This window comes from Delphinus delphis, chromosome 5 (genome assembly GCF_949987515.2).
Source record: "Delphinus delphis chromosome 5, mDelDel1.2, whole genome shotgun sequence".
Taxonomy (NCBI): domain Eukaryota; kingdom Metazoa; phylum Chordata; class Mammalia; order Artiodactyla; family Delphinidae; genus Delphinus; species Delphinus delphis.
Genome location: NC_082687.1, coordinates 27325974 through 27343466, shown reverse-complemented (window position 1 = coordinate 27343466; position 17493 = coordinate 27325974). Strand labels below are relative to the sequence as shown.

At 50.5% G+C, this 17493-nt stretch overlaps 1 protein-coding gene across 3 annotated transcripts in view; it reads right to left on the bottom strand.

Annotated features, from left to right (window-relative positions):
- Nucleotides 1–1243: 1243 nt before the first annotated feature.
- The window catches only part of ARHGAP10 (Rho GTPase activating protein 10), a 326043-nt gene continuing 309793 nt past the window's right edge, over nucleotides 1244–17493 (bottom strand). For all 3 annotated transcript variants that reach the window (XM_060012123.1, XM_060012125.1, XM_060012124.1), the window contains 3 exons: nucleotides 10143–10295; nucleotides 8957–9048; nucleotides 1244–2009 (listed from right to left, as the gene is read on the bottom strand). In XM_060012123.1, coding sequence (XP_059868106.1) covers nucleotides 1921–2009; nucleotides 8957–9048; nucleotides 10143–10295 — 334 coding nt within the window. In that variant the 3' untranslated portion in view covers nucleotides 1244–1920. The remainder of the gene's footprint in view (nucleotides 2010–8956; nucleotides 9049–10142; nucleotides 10296–17493) is intronic.

Genomic DNA, 17493 nt, shown 5'->3' with positions numbered 1-17493 from the left:
ATATTTTTACTGCCCCATGGATATATAACAATTAAGAACATGGCCAGGAAATCCTTCCCAGTGCTAACCTGAGCCCACTCACTGTAACTGCCCATGAGTTTGTATTTTCCCACGGAAATGGGAGCGTTTGCCCCAGGCCAAGTTTTTCTTCTACATCCCTAAGCAGCGGGCAGGGGCAGGAAGTGATAACTCAGAAACACGGGGGACACGGGGGGCGATGCCATCCCCACCCCCTGGTCAGGCTGGCCCTTGGCCGTAGGGCCGGCCATTGTCATGGGGCCCTGGTTTCTTCAGCAGCCCCCAAACCCTCCACTGGGCCTGCAATCCAGTATTTTAAATTATGCTGCACTGAGAGTGTCCTTACTTTTTTTAGGTAGAACGTGGATATTTTTCAATGGGCCTGTTCCCCTCTACACACCTGACCCCAAACTTGACACCTTACCTGGTCCAGGGGAGGCGAGTTCCAAACGGATAACCAGCGCTCTGGAATCATCTTACCTGGGGAAGAGGCGACGGACACATCCTTCCTGTGACAATCTTAGGGGAGAACTGTGACAGGCCGAGGAGCCTCCCATGGGGAAGACAGACATGCCGGGCCCCCAGAGCGGGCCCTGGGGCAGGGCTGGCTGCACAGTCCTGAGGCCCCTAGAAATGAGCTCCACATCCCAGGGACTCCAGGTCAGGGGACAGAGAAGGTCCCCCTTCCCGGAGAGGTCGGTATAGCCTGTGCCTGGGAGTCAGAGACTGACAAGACAAACAACAAAGCATCCATTGCAGGGGCATGGCCGAGGTTCCTCCAGGACCGGTCCGAATGCCTGACCCGCCGCCCCGCAGCCCGGCTTAGATCCAGATGGAGACGTGAGCGTCAAGGCCTGGAAAACATAGGGAGTGTGGGGTGGGGACAGGGCTGTACACTGAAGGTCACTGGGAGGGAGGGTCTCACACACAAAGCCCTGGGGGGCAGCGCCCCAGCCCCATCCTGGCCCGGGTTCCTGCAGGACACGCGGGAGAGGCCAGCTGAGGCAGTGGAGGGGGCCCGCCAGGATCTCACCTGTCAGAGAAGACCGCTGCCCCCAGAAACACGCCCCGCTCCGAAGCGGCAAGGCTCCTGGGTGACCCATCCTGCCTGTGAGTGCACACGTGCCAACACCAGGGGACAGTGCCTCCCCACCCACCGGCTGCCAGATCGTGAAATGTTACAGTGAGTGAATTCCACAGTCTCTTCCCCACGTGAGGACACAGATCCAATAGGAAATTATATTTTATTTCATGTACAGAGAGCTCAGGGCTGAAAGGTGATGGTTGGGGAAACAGCACACAGGTGAGCAGCATGGAGGAGAAAGCCTGTTGTGAGTCCACCGGTGCCCTAAGTCCAGTGAGTGTGGGGTCCCCAGGGCAGCTGTCCATACGGCAAGGAGCCTCTGTCCGCTACCCTCTGGGTTTAGACCAATGCACCGCCCGCCCGCGGCAGCCCCTCCACGACACCAGAGTTAAGGGCACGTCCTGCAAACGCAGTTCCCTTTCAGGTGTGCGGGGGCGGGGGGGGGGGTGTCCGGCGGTGTGGCCGCCAGTGGGGCAGGCGGGCCGGCAGAAGGCTGCCCTTCCTCTCGCTCTGCAGACGGGAAAATTAAAACTCACGAGTTCCAAGGCTTGAAAATGCAGTCCATCCTGTTAACCTGGACATCCTTCTCCCGCTGCACATATCCACACAGCCCTACGCAGCTCTGTGCTGTGCGTCCCCTCTCCCCCCACGTCTAGCAGTATTAAACCACCCCCCCACCCCTGGAGTGCCAGTCCGTGATCTGTCATTGCCGTGTGTCCAGGTGGCCGTGGGTTCACCTGGGGGGAAGACGGTGCTCACACCCCACAGGCAGGTCCTCGGGGGCCAGGGTCTGCAGCGGGGCCCTCACGGGCCAGTTGCTACAGAAGCTTGACGTAATTCTGTGGAATCAGGCCCCTCTTGCCATTCAAAGTCCCTTCCAGCCAGCCAGGTTCTCTTGAGGTTTGCACTGAAAAGGAAGAGAAATCCTTTTTAAATGCTCCCGGGTACTTTCCGCCTGGGAACTCACCGCACCGCTGTGGGTCTTAAAGGCTCAACCAACACCGAAACGGGGGTCATTCCCGGGATGTCTGGTTACAAATCTGCACAAGAGTTATTTATAGGTGCCCCCCTGGTCACCCCAGCCTTCACCTGTCTTCACGCCACAGCCTCCTAACCGGTCCCCCAGCTTCCGGTCAGGTTCTTCCCAATCCACAGTGCACAAAGGAGCTCAATGAACCTTCCAGAACACACAGCTGGACACGGCACTGCCCTGCCTAACATCCACTGTCTGTAGGAACAAACCCAAGCTTGCCGGAGCACCTGGCCCTGCCACCTCCCGAGCCACCAGTCACTCGCCCACAAGCACCTCATGCGTGTCACCCACAGTGAATCATCCAGAGAAAGCCCCGGCCGAGCCTCTAAACCTCTGTAGCTGCAGCGCCGGCCGAGCCTCTAAACCTCTGTAGCTGCAGCACCGCCGTCTGCTGACATGCCTTTCCCGACTTCTTCACCGGGGAATTCTTCCTCGTCAGAGACCCCAGATGCCCTGTCCTCTGGGGAGTCTTCCTCGGCCATTCTCGGCACCTGCCAGGCCTCACCGGCATCATCTGGGCACCTGTCTGACTGCCACCTGGACGGGGAACTCCTGAGGGCAGGGCGAGACCTTCCACAGCTGGGCACAGTGCCCAGCACGTTCCACAAAGAGCCATGACGGACACACAGGACAGGGACCACAGGCTAGACAGCAAAGGGCACAGGGTCCAAACATTCATCACCAGGGTTTAGAAGCATCCAGTAACCCCCAGCTGCGGGCAGGCCCCGACTCAGGCCTCGGCCATGGCCAGGAGCAGATGTGGCAGCCGTGCATGTAGAAGAGAGGGGAGGTGCGGGCTGGATCAGCAGAGCAAGTCAGGAGCTGGCCCAGCAAGGCAGCCATGACCGCAGCCCATCAGAAGACGGCTGACTGTGTAGCTGGAACCCAGCACACACGTCCACGTGCCCAATACACAAGCGCTTCACGGAACAGCACTTCCTCACTAGGTGTGATGCACTCTTTTCTATTATTTTTCAATGCTGATGGCAACTCAGCAAACGGGGTTCAACCCACTCCTGTGTAGCAACCCACAGTCCAACCTCTGCATGGCTGGTCCTCTGCTTTCCTCCCCGTTTATGCCTGGACAACCCTCCTTGCCCTTCAGATACCAGCTGAGGTATCCCCTCCCTCCGAGACCACTCCCAATGTTCCAGATCAGGTCAGAGCCACCATATGTGCCCCCTACTCATTCCCTCCCCCCACACACAGGACCCTCCCTCCTAGTCTAGACCGGGACGATCTGCTGAAAGGACGAATAAACAAATGAACCAGAGATGCGCCCTCCAGGTGACCTGGCGGCACCCCTTTCTTCGCACCCTTTTACCCCGACATCGTTCCTCACAGCAGGGTTTTTAAGGGCTCTCACTTAATCCCACGCTGGCAATGCCATCGGAGCATAGCCCCTGTTGGGGAAAAGGACTGGATTCTATGGGAAAGGCACCCAGATGTCGTGCAACGCGGGGTGGGGGTCCGGGGGCCGAGTAGATCCTTTCCTCAAACACTCAGGGAGGTAGTGACCATGGGAGAGGAATGAGGACCGAATCCGCTCGTCCCCGCATGCTGGGATGCCACCTGGCCACCATCTCCCGTGGGGACAGGGCAGGTCGGTAGCTCCACGCCCCACACCAAGAGGCTGCTCACTGAAGACTCCCACGACACACGGCAAAGAGTACAGCACTCACTTGGCACACACTGGGGAGCACTAACCTCGTGCCAGCTACCGCCTATGCCAGAGACCCTGTCCTGCCACTCACGAGCTGCGTTGGCCCCGGGCAAGGCTCACATCCTTAAGAACCTGATGAGTATGTGATGACGGTCACGCCAATACTGCCTGCTATCATCATCTTTTCTACTTGCGGTAAAATACATGTAACACATATATGGAGATATGTAACCACTGGAACCATGTTTAAGTGTACAGTTCATGCATTAAGTACATTGACAATGCTGTATAACCGTCACCACTCTCCATTTCCAGAACTTCTTCATCTTCCCAAACTGAAATTCTGTCCCCATTAAACACTACCTCCCCCCTCCCCCTCCCCAAGCTCCTGGTAACCTTTATTCTATTTTCTGTCTTCATGAGCCTATGCCTACTCCAGATATTTCATATCAGTGGAATCATACAATCTGTGTCCTTTGGTGACTGGGTCATCTCACTTAGCATAATGTCCTCCAGGTTCATCCATGTTGCAGCACGTGTCAGAATTCCATCCCTTTTATGGGTGAATACACTATTCTACGTACAGACCCCATTTTGTTTATCCATTCGTCTGTCGGCGGACATGTGGGCTGTTCCAACCTTTTGGCTATTGTGAATAATGCAGCTATGCCCATGGGTGTACAAATCTGTTTGAGTCTCTGCTTTCAACTCTTTGGGCTACAGATCCAGAAGAGGAATGACTGGACTACATGGTAATTCTATGATTAATTTCTGAGGACCTGCCCCACTATTTTCCACAGCAGCTGCACCATTTTACATTCCCACCGGCCAGGCACTGGGGTACCAATTTCTTCACATCCTCACCAACACTCGTTATTTTCCATATCTTTGATAACGACCATCCTAACAGGTTGTAAGGTGGTATCTCACGGTGGTTTCTCCATGGCCTCCGGATTTACTATCCCATAACAAGGACACTGAGCTAGGGACAAGAATACTTTGTGAGAAGCTTTCTCCAGAACAGAATCTGGTCTCAGCTTGGGGTATTTTTTAGCATGATGTAAACAATATGAATGAGAAATATCTAAATCATCATTACACAACAGAGAGCAGGAACCCACACTCAACTCAAGAACTGCAGCCGACATGGACGCCTCCGTCCTGGGCTCATTCCTGTGTCCTGCCCTCCCCCCTCACACCCTCCCCCTGCTCCAAGGGGATTGGCAGCTTCCATGCTGTGTTTCTCACTGTCTTACCCCAGCGATGGTTCAAACACAGGTTCATCACGTACGTTTAGATCCCTAATAATATACTACTTATTTTGTTTGTTTGTGAGTTGAACCAGAATCATACACTATAGAAGCTTCTTGCACTTAATTTTTTTTACTTAAAATGAGTTTCTAAGAGTCCCTCATGTTAGGGATATATATAAGAACACAATTGTAAGGCTGTGGGGTCTATAAGAGGGTCAACTTTCTAAGATAATGGCAAGCTGTCTTCCAAGGATTGCTCTTTATATATCTGAGGACTTTAAAATGAATCACCAGCAGCTTTTAAAGATGAATCTGGGCCACACCTGCTCCCCAAACAATGGACAGATCCTGTCTCCAGATTAGAAATGAACAAAGTCTGGCAAACAAGGCAGCCAGCCTCCCTGCCCAGAGAGAGCCAGACCTTGGAAATCCTAATGCCGGGCAGCCCTGGGACGGAGACCACTCGCTGCTTGGACTGGTGGGTCCGGAAGCTGCAGGGCAACCTATCGGGAAAGAGAGCAGAACTGACTGGTCACCAAAGTAACGTATTTCTGAGGTTCCCCAGGCCCAGAGAAAAGGGCCCTGGCCTCTGGCTGACACACGCACATCAGCTGCCCTGAGACCTTACACACGGCGCCCCCTGGAGGATATGGGAGGCACTGCCCCAGAACAACAGCTAAGCATTAGTGCGTCTACTATAGAAATGAATCTTCAGCTTAGAATTTAAACTCAAGTCCAGGCCCACACGGTAAGAGCGAAGAGCAAGGGACAGTTATGGGGCAAGGTGATTACTAAAGATCCCTTTCCCTTCCACACTCTGGGTCAGGATTTCCTACTGTTGTATATGTTCGCAACCACGTGACTACTGACAATGCGGCCCAGGGGCCACTCTGACCTGGATTTTGTCTACTCCAAAGGCCACTGAATGGCGTAAGCCAATTTCCTTTGTTGCCTGCACGAGGGACAAGAACGGCTGGCCGGGCAAGAGCAAGAGCATTTACGGTAGCTGGAAGACTCCAGATGGACACAGAAAAAACGTCTTAGGTATTTCAGCGATGCTACGTATCCCTGGTCTGCAGGAAGGACATGTTCCCAGCGACACTCCAGTGGCTGAGCTATAAACAGTGGCCGCCTGGAGCAACGGCAGCTGAGACCAGGGGAGCTGCTGCTCCGGCCCGGCCTGCGTCCGGCTTCGGAAGGGAAGAGCCGCAGCCGTTCCAAGAAAGGCATCACTAGACGTGCTCCGAGCAAACACTTCTAACTAGTTATCAAGTCTCTGCTAAGAGATCAACTATGCACAGAAGATGAAGGTACAAACACCCAGAAAAGAATAAATCCTGCTTAAGGGTCTTCCATTTCCTGTGACCTTTAAGAACCACCCTAAGAAACAGTAAGTTTGGGGACGTGGGTTCCGATCGTGGTCCCCGTGCGTATCTTTGGCAACAGGAGTGGGATGCAGGGGCTGCAGGGCAAGGAGCTCACATCAGATGAGATGTGCACGTGCTCTTGTATGGGGAAGGTGTCAACACATCAACAAGCGTCTCTAGAGCAGCTGGCCTGGGGGAGGACCTGAGGACACCAGCGCCACAGAGCCCGGAATCTGAGTGGTATGTGCCTTGGCTCAAAACGAAGCCGGGTGCACAGTGCGCCAAGCGAGGCTCCAAGGTTGGCAACATCCTCCACAATGTCTGTGCTGCACACGTGACCCAAAATGCTGCCCTGACACATCACCACACGTGTGGACATCCTTGTGGATTAGGACGGAGAGGCTGATGCAGAGAGAACTTAAGGAACTTGTCCGGGGTCACAGAGAAAGTGGAAAAGCCAACTGACCTCAGGCAAAATAAGTGCAGAGTTGATAGCTACCTGCTATCAATCACTCTCCTGTTCCCGAAACACACTGAGATATGTGTGTGTATGCCTGTATGTGTGTGTATACATGCATATGAGTATATACAGAGAGAGACAGAGACAGACAGACAGACAGACACACACACACACACACACACACACACACACACACACACACACCCCTACGCACACACTATTTTTCTTAGGAGGTCTCCTGCAAGTCACCGAGGGACTTTAAAAGTGCAGAACTTCAGTGTCCCGCGTCAGACATCTACCGGCCTTTCCCAATATCCAAGTTGGCAGAACCGGATTTGATTGGGGTCCTGACCCCCATTCCCATGTCTGCGTGCCCAGAGGAGAAGCCCCTGGACCCAGTGTGGTGCTGATTGATCTGAAGTCCTGGCTGGCAATGACTTTAAGGGGAGCACATGACCTCATTCTTGCTATTGAGACGTGAGAGCAGGTCACCTAGGAAGGATGTTCTGAAAGAGTTTTCTCATGCTTCAAAAAAGAACACAAGGATGAGGCAACCCCCTTCTGCTGGGGTTGAGTGTGGCCATGAGGCCTGGAACTGGGACAGCCATCCCACCCGCACTGGGGAAGCAGCCAGGGGCTCCTGTCCATAAGCAGAGATGGAAACACTGCGGTCTTGGGTGACATCTTTGAAAAGGTGATTAACCAGCCCCTGCAGCTCCCCACGTGCAGACTTCTTAGTGCGTGAGCGAATTCGCTTTTGTGACTGATTTAACCAGCTCTATCTGTTACTTGCAGCCAAAGGCATTCTAACAGATACACCTTCCACCAAGGTAAGTATCACATGAACAATACTGTGTTCTGAGGCCCCGAACATATCTAATCAACCACACAGCGTCAAGATTCACCCTCATTTCCTAAACGGTGGGTTTCAGTGCTCTCCGCTTTCCCTTCTGCCATGTGGGTGCCCGTACATGCCAGGCCTGGAGGAGGGCCGCTAACTGACTCTCCTGCCAAAACTGCATGCATGTATGTTATGGTGACAGAGGACTGTTCTTGCTTCTACTCCAAGAGCAAAATTTCTCCACGAAGTATAATGCTGTCATATGTGGGGTTTTTTGTTGTTTGTTTTCTGACACTATCAGGAGTCTCTGGCTCTCCAGAGTACGTATCACACAGATATAGAAATCTACTCCAAATGAGGCAACTCGCTTTCTAAAAAACAATCATCAGCTCATGCCGCATTACTGACAATATAGCACCAGGCGTTGTGTTGATATACTCCGTATATTCCAAACATTCTGGCTAATCAACCATTCCATTCCAAGCATCAAAGGTTCTTGCTGCCTCTCCAGAACCCTTTTGGGCAGCTCTGCCCCCACACAACATCACTGTTTCCATAGCAACCAATGAATTTCATAATGAGGAGGACGGGGAAGGAAGAAATCAAGGGGGAGGGAAGAGATGTACACTGAACCATGGGAGGAATTTGTGCAATCTGAAGCCGGGCATAGCCCCTCAATGCTTGTGTGTGACTATTAAACATGCAAACAAAAATCTATACCCTGGTTTCAGTATGCAGAATCAGTACCCCTATCTAGAGATTCATGCACTATGCAAACAAGCGAAACTCATGTAAAGCAAAAGAATGGTAAGGGAATGATAAACCAAAATTGGTCGACAAAGCACTTGTCTGTAGCACAGAGCTGGTGAACCTGGAGCATTTAGGAGGCTAGGGTGGGGACGATGAGGGAGGAAAACAGAGGATGCAAATCACAAACATTTCTTGACTCCAAGTGGCAACGGCTTCTCTACATCAGGAGAAAGATATCCCAAACGAAGACCCTCAAGAGTTACAAGAGTTGGGGAATAACCAAGATTAAAGCGGAAGTGGGCACCCACAGCCCCCTGGCGTTCGGTTCCTGGGAGCCAGGTGGGCAGGCTCTCGCCCGTCCAAAGCATCAAGGGACAGACTTGTACTCCTGACAAACCCACAGCCAGGGACCGCCTGCGTGCTCTGGGTGGTAGACCCTCTGCGCCGGCAGAAGACAGCCTCCCACAAAGCTCCCACTAACACTTACCATCCTCAAAAATCGCTCCTATTTCAAAAGACAATTCCGAGCTGTGTTCTGCTTCACACGGGTACACTGCCCGGGCCTTCCGACTGATGAGGCTAAAGAGGGAACATGCAAGGCACCAAGTGAAACATGAGAAACCTCACCTTTCCCCCGCCCACACTGCCCAAATCTCATTTCTATGTCACCAGCACGGCAGCTCCTTCCAAAAAGGAAATCAGCGGGAAAGGGAACATCGGGCAAACCACAGCACTTGACTGTCAAGTAAATGACAGGTTTCAAACCCCAATCTTTCTTTAGGGAGCCTCTCCGAGAAGCTTTCCCTGAACCTCTTCACCTACTGCTCCTCTCCGCTCAGTGGGATGCCCTTCCCTCTCACTCAGCGTTATTAGAACCACAGGGCATGTTTATTTCTGAAGCATCTCGGTTTATCTATTAAGGAAAAGCACCGGTGTCTTGAGACCGAAGGCGAGGCATTGAAGGGCAGAGGCACACGGGCAGTAAGAGGCTCCAGCCACACACCTCGGACGCCCATCAGTCTACGGTGAGGCTCTGCTTTCACGCCACCCTGGAAGGGGCTCATTGCTCTCAGCTGGGTCTCGCCCCCAAAAGGTACATCAGGCTCGGCTTCTCGACACTTGTCAAAACATCCTGTGTGTTCTTGTGGGAAAAGAACACACTGGGGAAGGATGGAAAGCAGGCTGTCAGCCAGATGCACGCCGAGGCAGAAGGAAGCAGCCCACCTCACCGGAGCAGGGGAAGCCACTGATGGGGAGAAGAGCCTCGGCCTGCTGTCCCAGAGGAAGGGCTTTGCTACAGGGTCAGCACCTCTGGCCTCTGCACCACTGGCCCATTAAAGAGCTGTGTTAATTACAGTTTCCAGTGCCCCATTTACCTTCCTTTAAAACAAACCATGTGCTTTCTATTCACGTATAAAAAGTTCTTGCAAAACATGTGGTTTCATAAATGCACAACCAGCACCAGAAAGAGTAGGTTCAAGCAGGTCTCACGTAAGGCAAATCTCTAAGAACGTACTTGAACCTTTAAGTCTAAGGCAAGGTTGCAAATGTTGTCCACGAAGTCCAGGAGACCAGAAGCTTCTTCCATGTGGGGAGCACAAGAAGCTGCTCAGGTTGATCAAGCCCCTCTGTGTGCCGCCCTCACATTCTACATCACACTCCAGACCACATACCTTTCAGGTGGCTTGTCCGCTACGGTGGCAGGAAGAGAGAGGGGGAAAGACGACAGCTTGGGTGAAGGAGGTGTAGCGGCTGGGTTGCAGCTCGGTGTGGCTGGTGACTGAGGGTTAAGCCACTGGACGGTCGATGATCGGGCCTGGCCTGGGCTAAGTGTGGAAGTTTGAAGAACAGGATTAATAGTATAAAGGCCACGGAACACCAAATACATGACACCCCATCCCTCAATGGCTAGGGTGATAGTTCCTTTCTCTCTCCTGATGACTGAAATGGACAGAGTCCTCTCCACCTCCTCCCAGGTCTGTAGCCCCAAGAGCCACACCCCAAAACTAGAGATGCCTCATTGTACTTCTTCAGGTTTGTGGAGAAGATCTAGTCTTGTCCAACCTAGCACCATACTGGTGCACTAATTACAACACCAGAATCCAACGGCCAAAACTAGTTGCTTGGACTTTTGAGGTATTCATGTTTTCTGCTTATAAGGAAAGTCACAAGAATCTACAGTCAAGCCCATGACCTATAGCTCTAAATATTCAACAGTGGCCTTTTAATGTCTAAATTGGTACAGCCATTACGGAGAACAGTACGGAGATTCCTTAGAAAACTAAAACTACCATATGACCCAGCAATCCCACGACTGGGCATATACCCAGAGAAAACCATAATTCAAAAAGACACATGCACCCCAATGTTCACTGCAGCACTATTTACAACAGCCAGAACAGGGAAGCGACATAAATGCCCATCAACAGAGGAATGGATAAAGAAGATGTGGTACATATATACAATGGAATATTACCCAGCCATAAAAAGGAACAAAATTGGGTCATTTGTAGAGATGTGGATGGACCTAGAGACTGTCATACAGAGTGAAGTAAGTCAGAAAGAGAAAAACAAATATCGTATATTAAGGCATATGTGTGGAATCTGAAAAAATTGGTATAGACGATCTTATTTACAAAGCAGAAATAGAGACACAGACATAGAGGAGAAAGGTATGGATACCAAGCGGGGATGGGATGAACCGGGAGACTGGGACTGACATATATACACCATTGATACTATGCATAAAATAGATAACTAATGAGAACCTACTGTTGTATAGAACAGGGAACTCAACTCAATGCTCTGTGGTGACCTAAATGAAAAGGAAATCCAAAAAAGAGGGGATATACGTATACATATAGCTGATTCACTTTGCTGTACAGTAGAAACTAACACAATATTGTAAAGCAACTACACTTCAATAAAAAAATAAAGCTCTTTCATCTGGTCATATACATGTGGCAACTCAGAACAGAATGCCACTGGGAATCAAGATTCCTGTAGAGTGGACCAAAGACTAGCCTTTAAGGGAGAAACCAATGAACAGTAAATCTTTGGTGACCTTAACATTCCCTAGTAGTTGCCAATTTTGAAAATAAGTTAATGTAAAAAGGTCAGTAGACAGACCCATGGAGGGGCTTCTAAACGTGGAGGGTTCGATAAATACATGTTGATCTGAATAAATTATTCTTCAATGATTTCAAAACTGGAGGCTTGTGACGATGGTCTACGAAGCTTGCTTTCAAAGCACAGTGCTGAAAGCTTCTCGTTTTACTCAAGTACATTTTCAACACATATGTATTCAATGCTGCTATACCCCGATGCCCCTCACCTCAAATTCACCCTCTCTGGCTAAAACCAGTTTCTACAAGCAGCTTCCGTGTCCTTCCATATTACTGAGTGTTACCTTTGATTCTTCTTCTAAAGCAGAACTAACACCACATCCTGTCCATTTTTACTGCAAAAAGCTCCCAGGCTGTTCCTTTCTCTACGCTCTCGTCAAGAACAGGAGACGATCCCAATCTCACTGCTCATGCCGGTGTCACGGCAGAGCTCTCCTAGCCAAGGCCCTAGCCCCAGGCCTCCCATTCGGCCAGTTCCGTCAGCCACATTCAGCCACCTGGGTAAGACCCAGTCCACCCCGTGTGCCTCCCCAGGAACAGGTGTGCTCTCCCACCTGCCCTGGCAGCCTGGCGGCTCAGCCCACAGCTCTGCTCCCCTGACTTCCCCTCCTCCCCCCTCAGGCTCTTCCGCTCCTCTGCTGGCTCCAATCTGTCCCCTCCCCCCGGCTCAGCTCCAGCTGCCTCCCCCAGTTCTTCTCCTCTGGGCTCTCTAAGTCACAGACCTTCTCTGAAGGCCCGTCACACCAATAAACGGGAGGGCCGATCAGCAATGAGTTGTTCTGTGTTGGTTTCAGACATTTCTCTCGCCTCTGGATTGAGAGCAGGTGGGTTAACTCGTTGTGCAGATTCACAAAGCCGGGCAGAGGGCTCGGCACAGGAAGTCTTCAAGCCACATCTGAAGCAGCCAGTTCACACGTGCTAACACTACAGCTGAGTATTATACAGCAGGGCCGTGAAATATTGCATTACTGACTTGATAGGTATTTAGCACACAGAAGGTTGCCTTTACTCTGATCAGAAAAGGGGGGGAAGGAGGAACATTTTAAAAACATTATTCTCTGAACAGCTTATTTACAGTCCCCCTATCCAGCCATTCATCTGGAAGTCATAAAACCTACTTCACACCAAGCGAAGACACCTAGAAATCTCAAGGTGATCTGTATCACCAACAGCAAAAGTCACCCCATTCTTCAGCAGAAAATGAAACTTTAATGAGTTCTTCTTACTAATCAGGAAGGGAGAGGATGGCGTGAGTGAAGCTCTGACAGAGAATTTAAGACCATAGTTGGCCAAACAACTGACATGTTATCTCCCAGCAATTACTCAAGGCGTTGGTGGGTGCTGGTGGTGGTGGAGGATGAGGTGGTTCACCCGACCCGAACCAACCCTTCCTGGTCATAAATCGTCAGGTGATGAAACGACGGCCATCTATCTGCTGAGCGGGAGGACAGCTGCGGGATGAAGAGAAGCTCACAGTGTGTGTATCTATGAGGTTCTTTAAAGGCAAAGGTCATAAATTTTACAGCTATGATCTGCTTCATCCTCACATCTTTCTTTTAAAAAGAAATGTAGGGCTTCCCTGGTGGCGCAGTGGTTGAGAGCCCGCCTGCCGATGCAGGGGACACGGGTTTGTGCCCCGGTCCGGGAAGATCCCACATGCCGCGGAGCTGCTGGGCCCGTGAGCCATGGCCGCTGAGCCTGCGTGTCCGGAGCCTGTGCTCCGCAACAGGAGAGGCCACAACAGTGAGAGGCCCGCGTACCGCAAAAGAAAAATAAAATAAAATAAAAAGAAATGTTTTGTTTTGATTTTTTGTAAAGGGAAAATACTCCTCCTGGCAAGTGAAAGAATTGTTGGAATAGCAGGTTTAGAAGGTAAGGGCCTATCCTTAGCTCGGCTTTCTCCACCCTGTCCCAAAACAGGAACTCAGAGTCACCCATCCTTGTCCAGAGTCAAGCTCGCAACATGAACCTTTCTTGCTTCTTGGTTTGTTCTCGGTGAGTTTTCTGTTTTCTGTCAACACACAGATGTGCTCTGTGATCCCACACTCACTGGTTCACCAAGAGAGTCTTTTCAGGCTTCCCACTTAGACCTAAATTTCTGTATTTGAGTCCCTGGGTTTCCCCACAGTATCTCAGAAGCCTCCGCTCGGGGCTTCTCTGTGGGCATGAACTTTGCAGACTGGACTATTCATGTTCGCCTCTAATATGGGGAGGAGGTATCCTAAGTCATGTAGAGAACTAAGTCCTGTGAAAGAGGAGACCTGCCCAGCCAAACAAAGTTCAGGAAATGGAGCCAAGGAGCCATGAGGATACAAGAAAATTTCCATGGGCTTCTTCGCTGGGAAGGAGTGGGGATGAGGTAGGAAGCGGTTAAATACACTCAAGACCTAAGACCTGAATTCTCGCCTCAGCCAGCAGAGGCCAGATGACGTTTCACAGGTGTCTCCAAAAGCAACCTGCCAACAATTTTTTTTTGGAAGGCAAGAAATTGTAAATATGAGTTTCTTTATATAAACCATCTCCTACTTTCCAGAATTTGGGTTTTATTTTGCTTTTTGGTAATAAGGATCAAAAAATACTTTTTAACTATTTAATTCTTTAAAAGATAATACTTATAATTTTCTCAAAAAGCAGTAAAGTATTCCTTTTAAAGGAGAATTTCTGGCATTGTCTTTCTCTTCTTTGACTTAAAACATTTTAGAGGAACCCTAGGCATTTGGGAAACGGCAGCCCAGAGCAAAGGTCTAGCAGTTTTTCTCAGCCTGGGCCTCCGGAGAGAAGGCGTCCTAAGGCATTCATGTCCATAATGAATTAACCCCTCTCCTGCATGTCTAGAACCGTTCTAGCTACCCATGTGTTGGGAGACAATTCAATACGGGTCTCTGGTGTGTCTGCACTTCTAGTGAGCAAAGGATGGATTATCTTTTCAAGGATGCTTTTAGAGCACAGAGCCTTGGAAGATAAAGTTGTGTCTTCCTCTGGAGCGAAGAGCAGGCTTTACTGTCCGTCATAAAAGATGTGTTTTTCCTGAGCTCTGGGTTTCTCTCTTGCTAACACTCCACAGGCAGGTGTTATCTGGGCCACGGGGCATCACCCTGTGGCAACTGGGACTCGGATTAATACTCTGAGGACTGCTACAGCTGTGATTAGTACAGTCCTTGGACTCTGACCAGGAGCCCATGTCTTCTGCCAGCATCCTTGGAATCATGGCAGGCCAATGCGGGACCCTGCAGAGTCAAATTTCAGATGTCACCGTTCTTGACAGCATCCTTGGGAGCACTGAGAAAATACCCAGGTCATTTTTTGTATTCTGTGGTTCAGAGGAGAACCCTGGCTAAGAAAGTCTTCGGGTTAACGATCAAAACTGGTAGGTGATCTTAGAATTCAAAAGCCCATTGCCTGCAAGAACACATGGAATATTTCAAATGTGCTCTCCTACCACTTCCCAAATTTAAGCATTTAAAAAAAAAAACAAAGCTATTTAATTCCTTCTTCCTCCTGCCCCTTTAACTATGGATTTTTGATGACCAAGACTGGCATGATCAGAAACCACTGATTTTATTGAATAAGGAGCTGCTGAGCAATGATAAAAAAGCACCTAAAGCGCCATGTTTCCTGAAAGCCAAGCTGTGGTTTGCAAAAATGCAGGCAGAAGTCTACTCTTCCTGAAAAGCTCAGAAACCACATTTACCAAAACAGAAATAAATTACAGAGAAATATGAATCTCTTTCTCTGCTCTCTTCCCAATTTCACACACTAGACTGAAAGCATCATGACTCCTCTCTGTCTTCGGGGCCAAACAGCCAACCTCCCTTTGAGGAGAAATGTTTCCTTCTCAAAGAAAAGGAAGAAATGGAAACAAGAGGGTTTCACTAAAAACACCGAGATTTCCTCCTGCTAGCTCAGAAACTCATCCTCGAAAACTTTCTGACATTGGAAGGCTACCTGGTATTCCTAAGGCAATGGGAAGTCTCCTGCCTGGGGGCGGGGCAGGTGGAGTGGAACACACATTTGTGAAGGTGACGAGCGAATTCTCTCCACTAACAACACTCTTGCCTTGGCAAAACAGGTCTGCACGTCAGGGAAAGACCGTGTAGCTTTCACGATGGGGAGGAATAAACCCTCAATAACATGAAATTATGACCATTTCTGTGTATGCGTACACTTTACAGAGTTCATTTTTCTGAAAATGTAACAAATCAGTGGTATATGCTGCTTGGGATTCAAACTGTGACCCGATCGTCTCCAATACCAGACTCCACGCGCCATGCATATTAAAAAAAACTTTTTGGCAGCAGAAAAGCACAAACATTTCAGAAATGGGGGAGGGGACTTAGGGCCTTAACTGTTAAAATTCGACAACAGCTGCACCAGTCACCAGAGAACGTCTGCCTCTAACAAACATTTCTTGCAAACCATAGGCAGGTCAGGCTCTGGGCAGTGCTCGCAATACAAGTGCCCGATTCCAGGCTCTGGGAGCACAGAGCATAATTTAGCATTTGAGGGAGGATACACATCAGGAAAAGAAATGACTGCTTCTCTGAAATGATTAAATCCCCCAAATACCAAGATATTTGACGATGGCTTTTATGATGTCGGCATCAAATCAGAAGTTTGCACCGGAAGGAAAGATTTTAAAACCTCATTTGCAAGGTCTCCAAGCAGAAGCCAACACATTAGTGAAATGATCTTTCATTCCAGGCTGGGAAACAACATACAGCATAAGTTTAGAATAGCTGTCCTGGGCAAAAGTGTTTGAAAATGTTAATAAAGACAGAAGGAAATATTGTCGATCTGTATATTATGAGAAATCTCTGTTCAAATTAATGCCACCGTTCTTCTTTACGTGCCAGAGAGGGGCAATTCCCCAGCCAGCACGCTGTTGGTCCCAAGTGAGCACAGTGAGGGACACAGCCGTGGGGAGAAGCATGCACCTGTGACAAGGGGCCATAAGCTACAGCACTGGGCCGGGAGGACGTCACTGATCATGAGGAGGGTTCGAACTGGACCCTGTTCGCTCATCACTCTTGGTCTGAGAACTACCTGTCAGGCCCCACGCCTGCCCTGGGGACACCCAGGGAACTATAACAGCTCTTTTCCATGAGCACCCAGTCAGGTGAGAAGAGAAGGACAAACTGATGATCATGACGCAGCGTGATGAGCGCCACACAACAGAGAGGGGGCCAGGGTCCCGCAGGAGAACAGAGGAGGGAGCAGCTGCCACGTGGGCAGCCAGGGAGGCTTTCCGCCCGGAGCCCACGGCGCCACTGTCAGCATCATCACGCCCTCCCTACATCCTGGCACAACCGGCACGCGCTAATCCACTCATTCCCAGCTATGCTACCGCTCCACGCGACACGTGAGAAGCCGAGAGCAGAAAGGTGACGGTGACTTACTCCAGGTCAATGTCGGGTCAAAGCCCCGTTTTGACAAGACCGCACGGAGCTCACAGCCTCAAGTCCCTCCGAGCGAGCAGCCGGAGTGGGACACAAGGAGCTGAATGGAGACACAGGAGAGTCAGAGGCACTCACTGCGCAGGTCCACTGAGTCAGATGCTCACAGGCAGGGTGACTGAAGGATTTTAATCACACCGATTACAGTAGCATGAGACGCCGCCACTCTACACAGACCCTGGGTTCCAAAGATAGCCCTGGCAGTGTGCCCATTTGCAGTTTCCTAATCTCCCTCAGCTTGTTCCTTTTTTTGTTTTTTAAAAAAAGGAGGCAGGGCTTCCCTGGTGGCGCAGTGGTTGAGAGTCCGCCTGCCGATGCAGGGGACACGGGTTCGTGCCCCAGTCTGGGAAGATCCCACATGCCGCGGAGCGGCTGGGCCCGTGAGCCATGGCCACTGAGCCTGCACGTCCGGAGCCTGTGCTCCGCTACGGGAGAGGCCACAACAG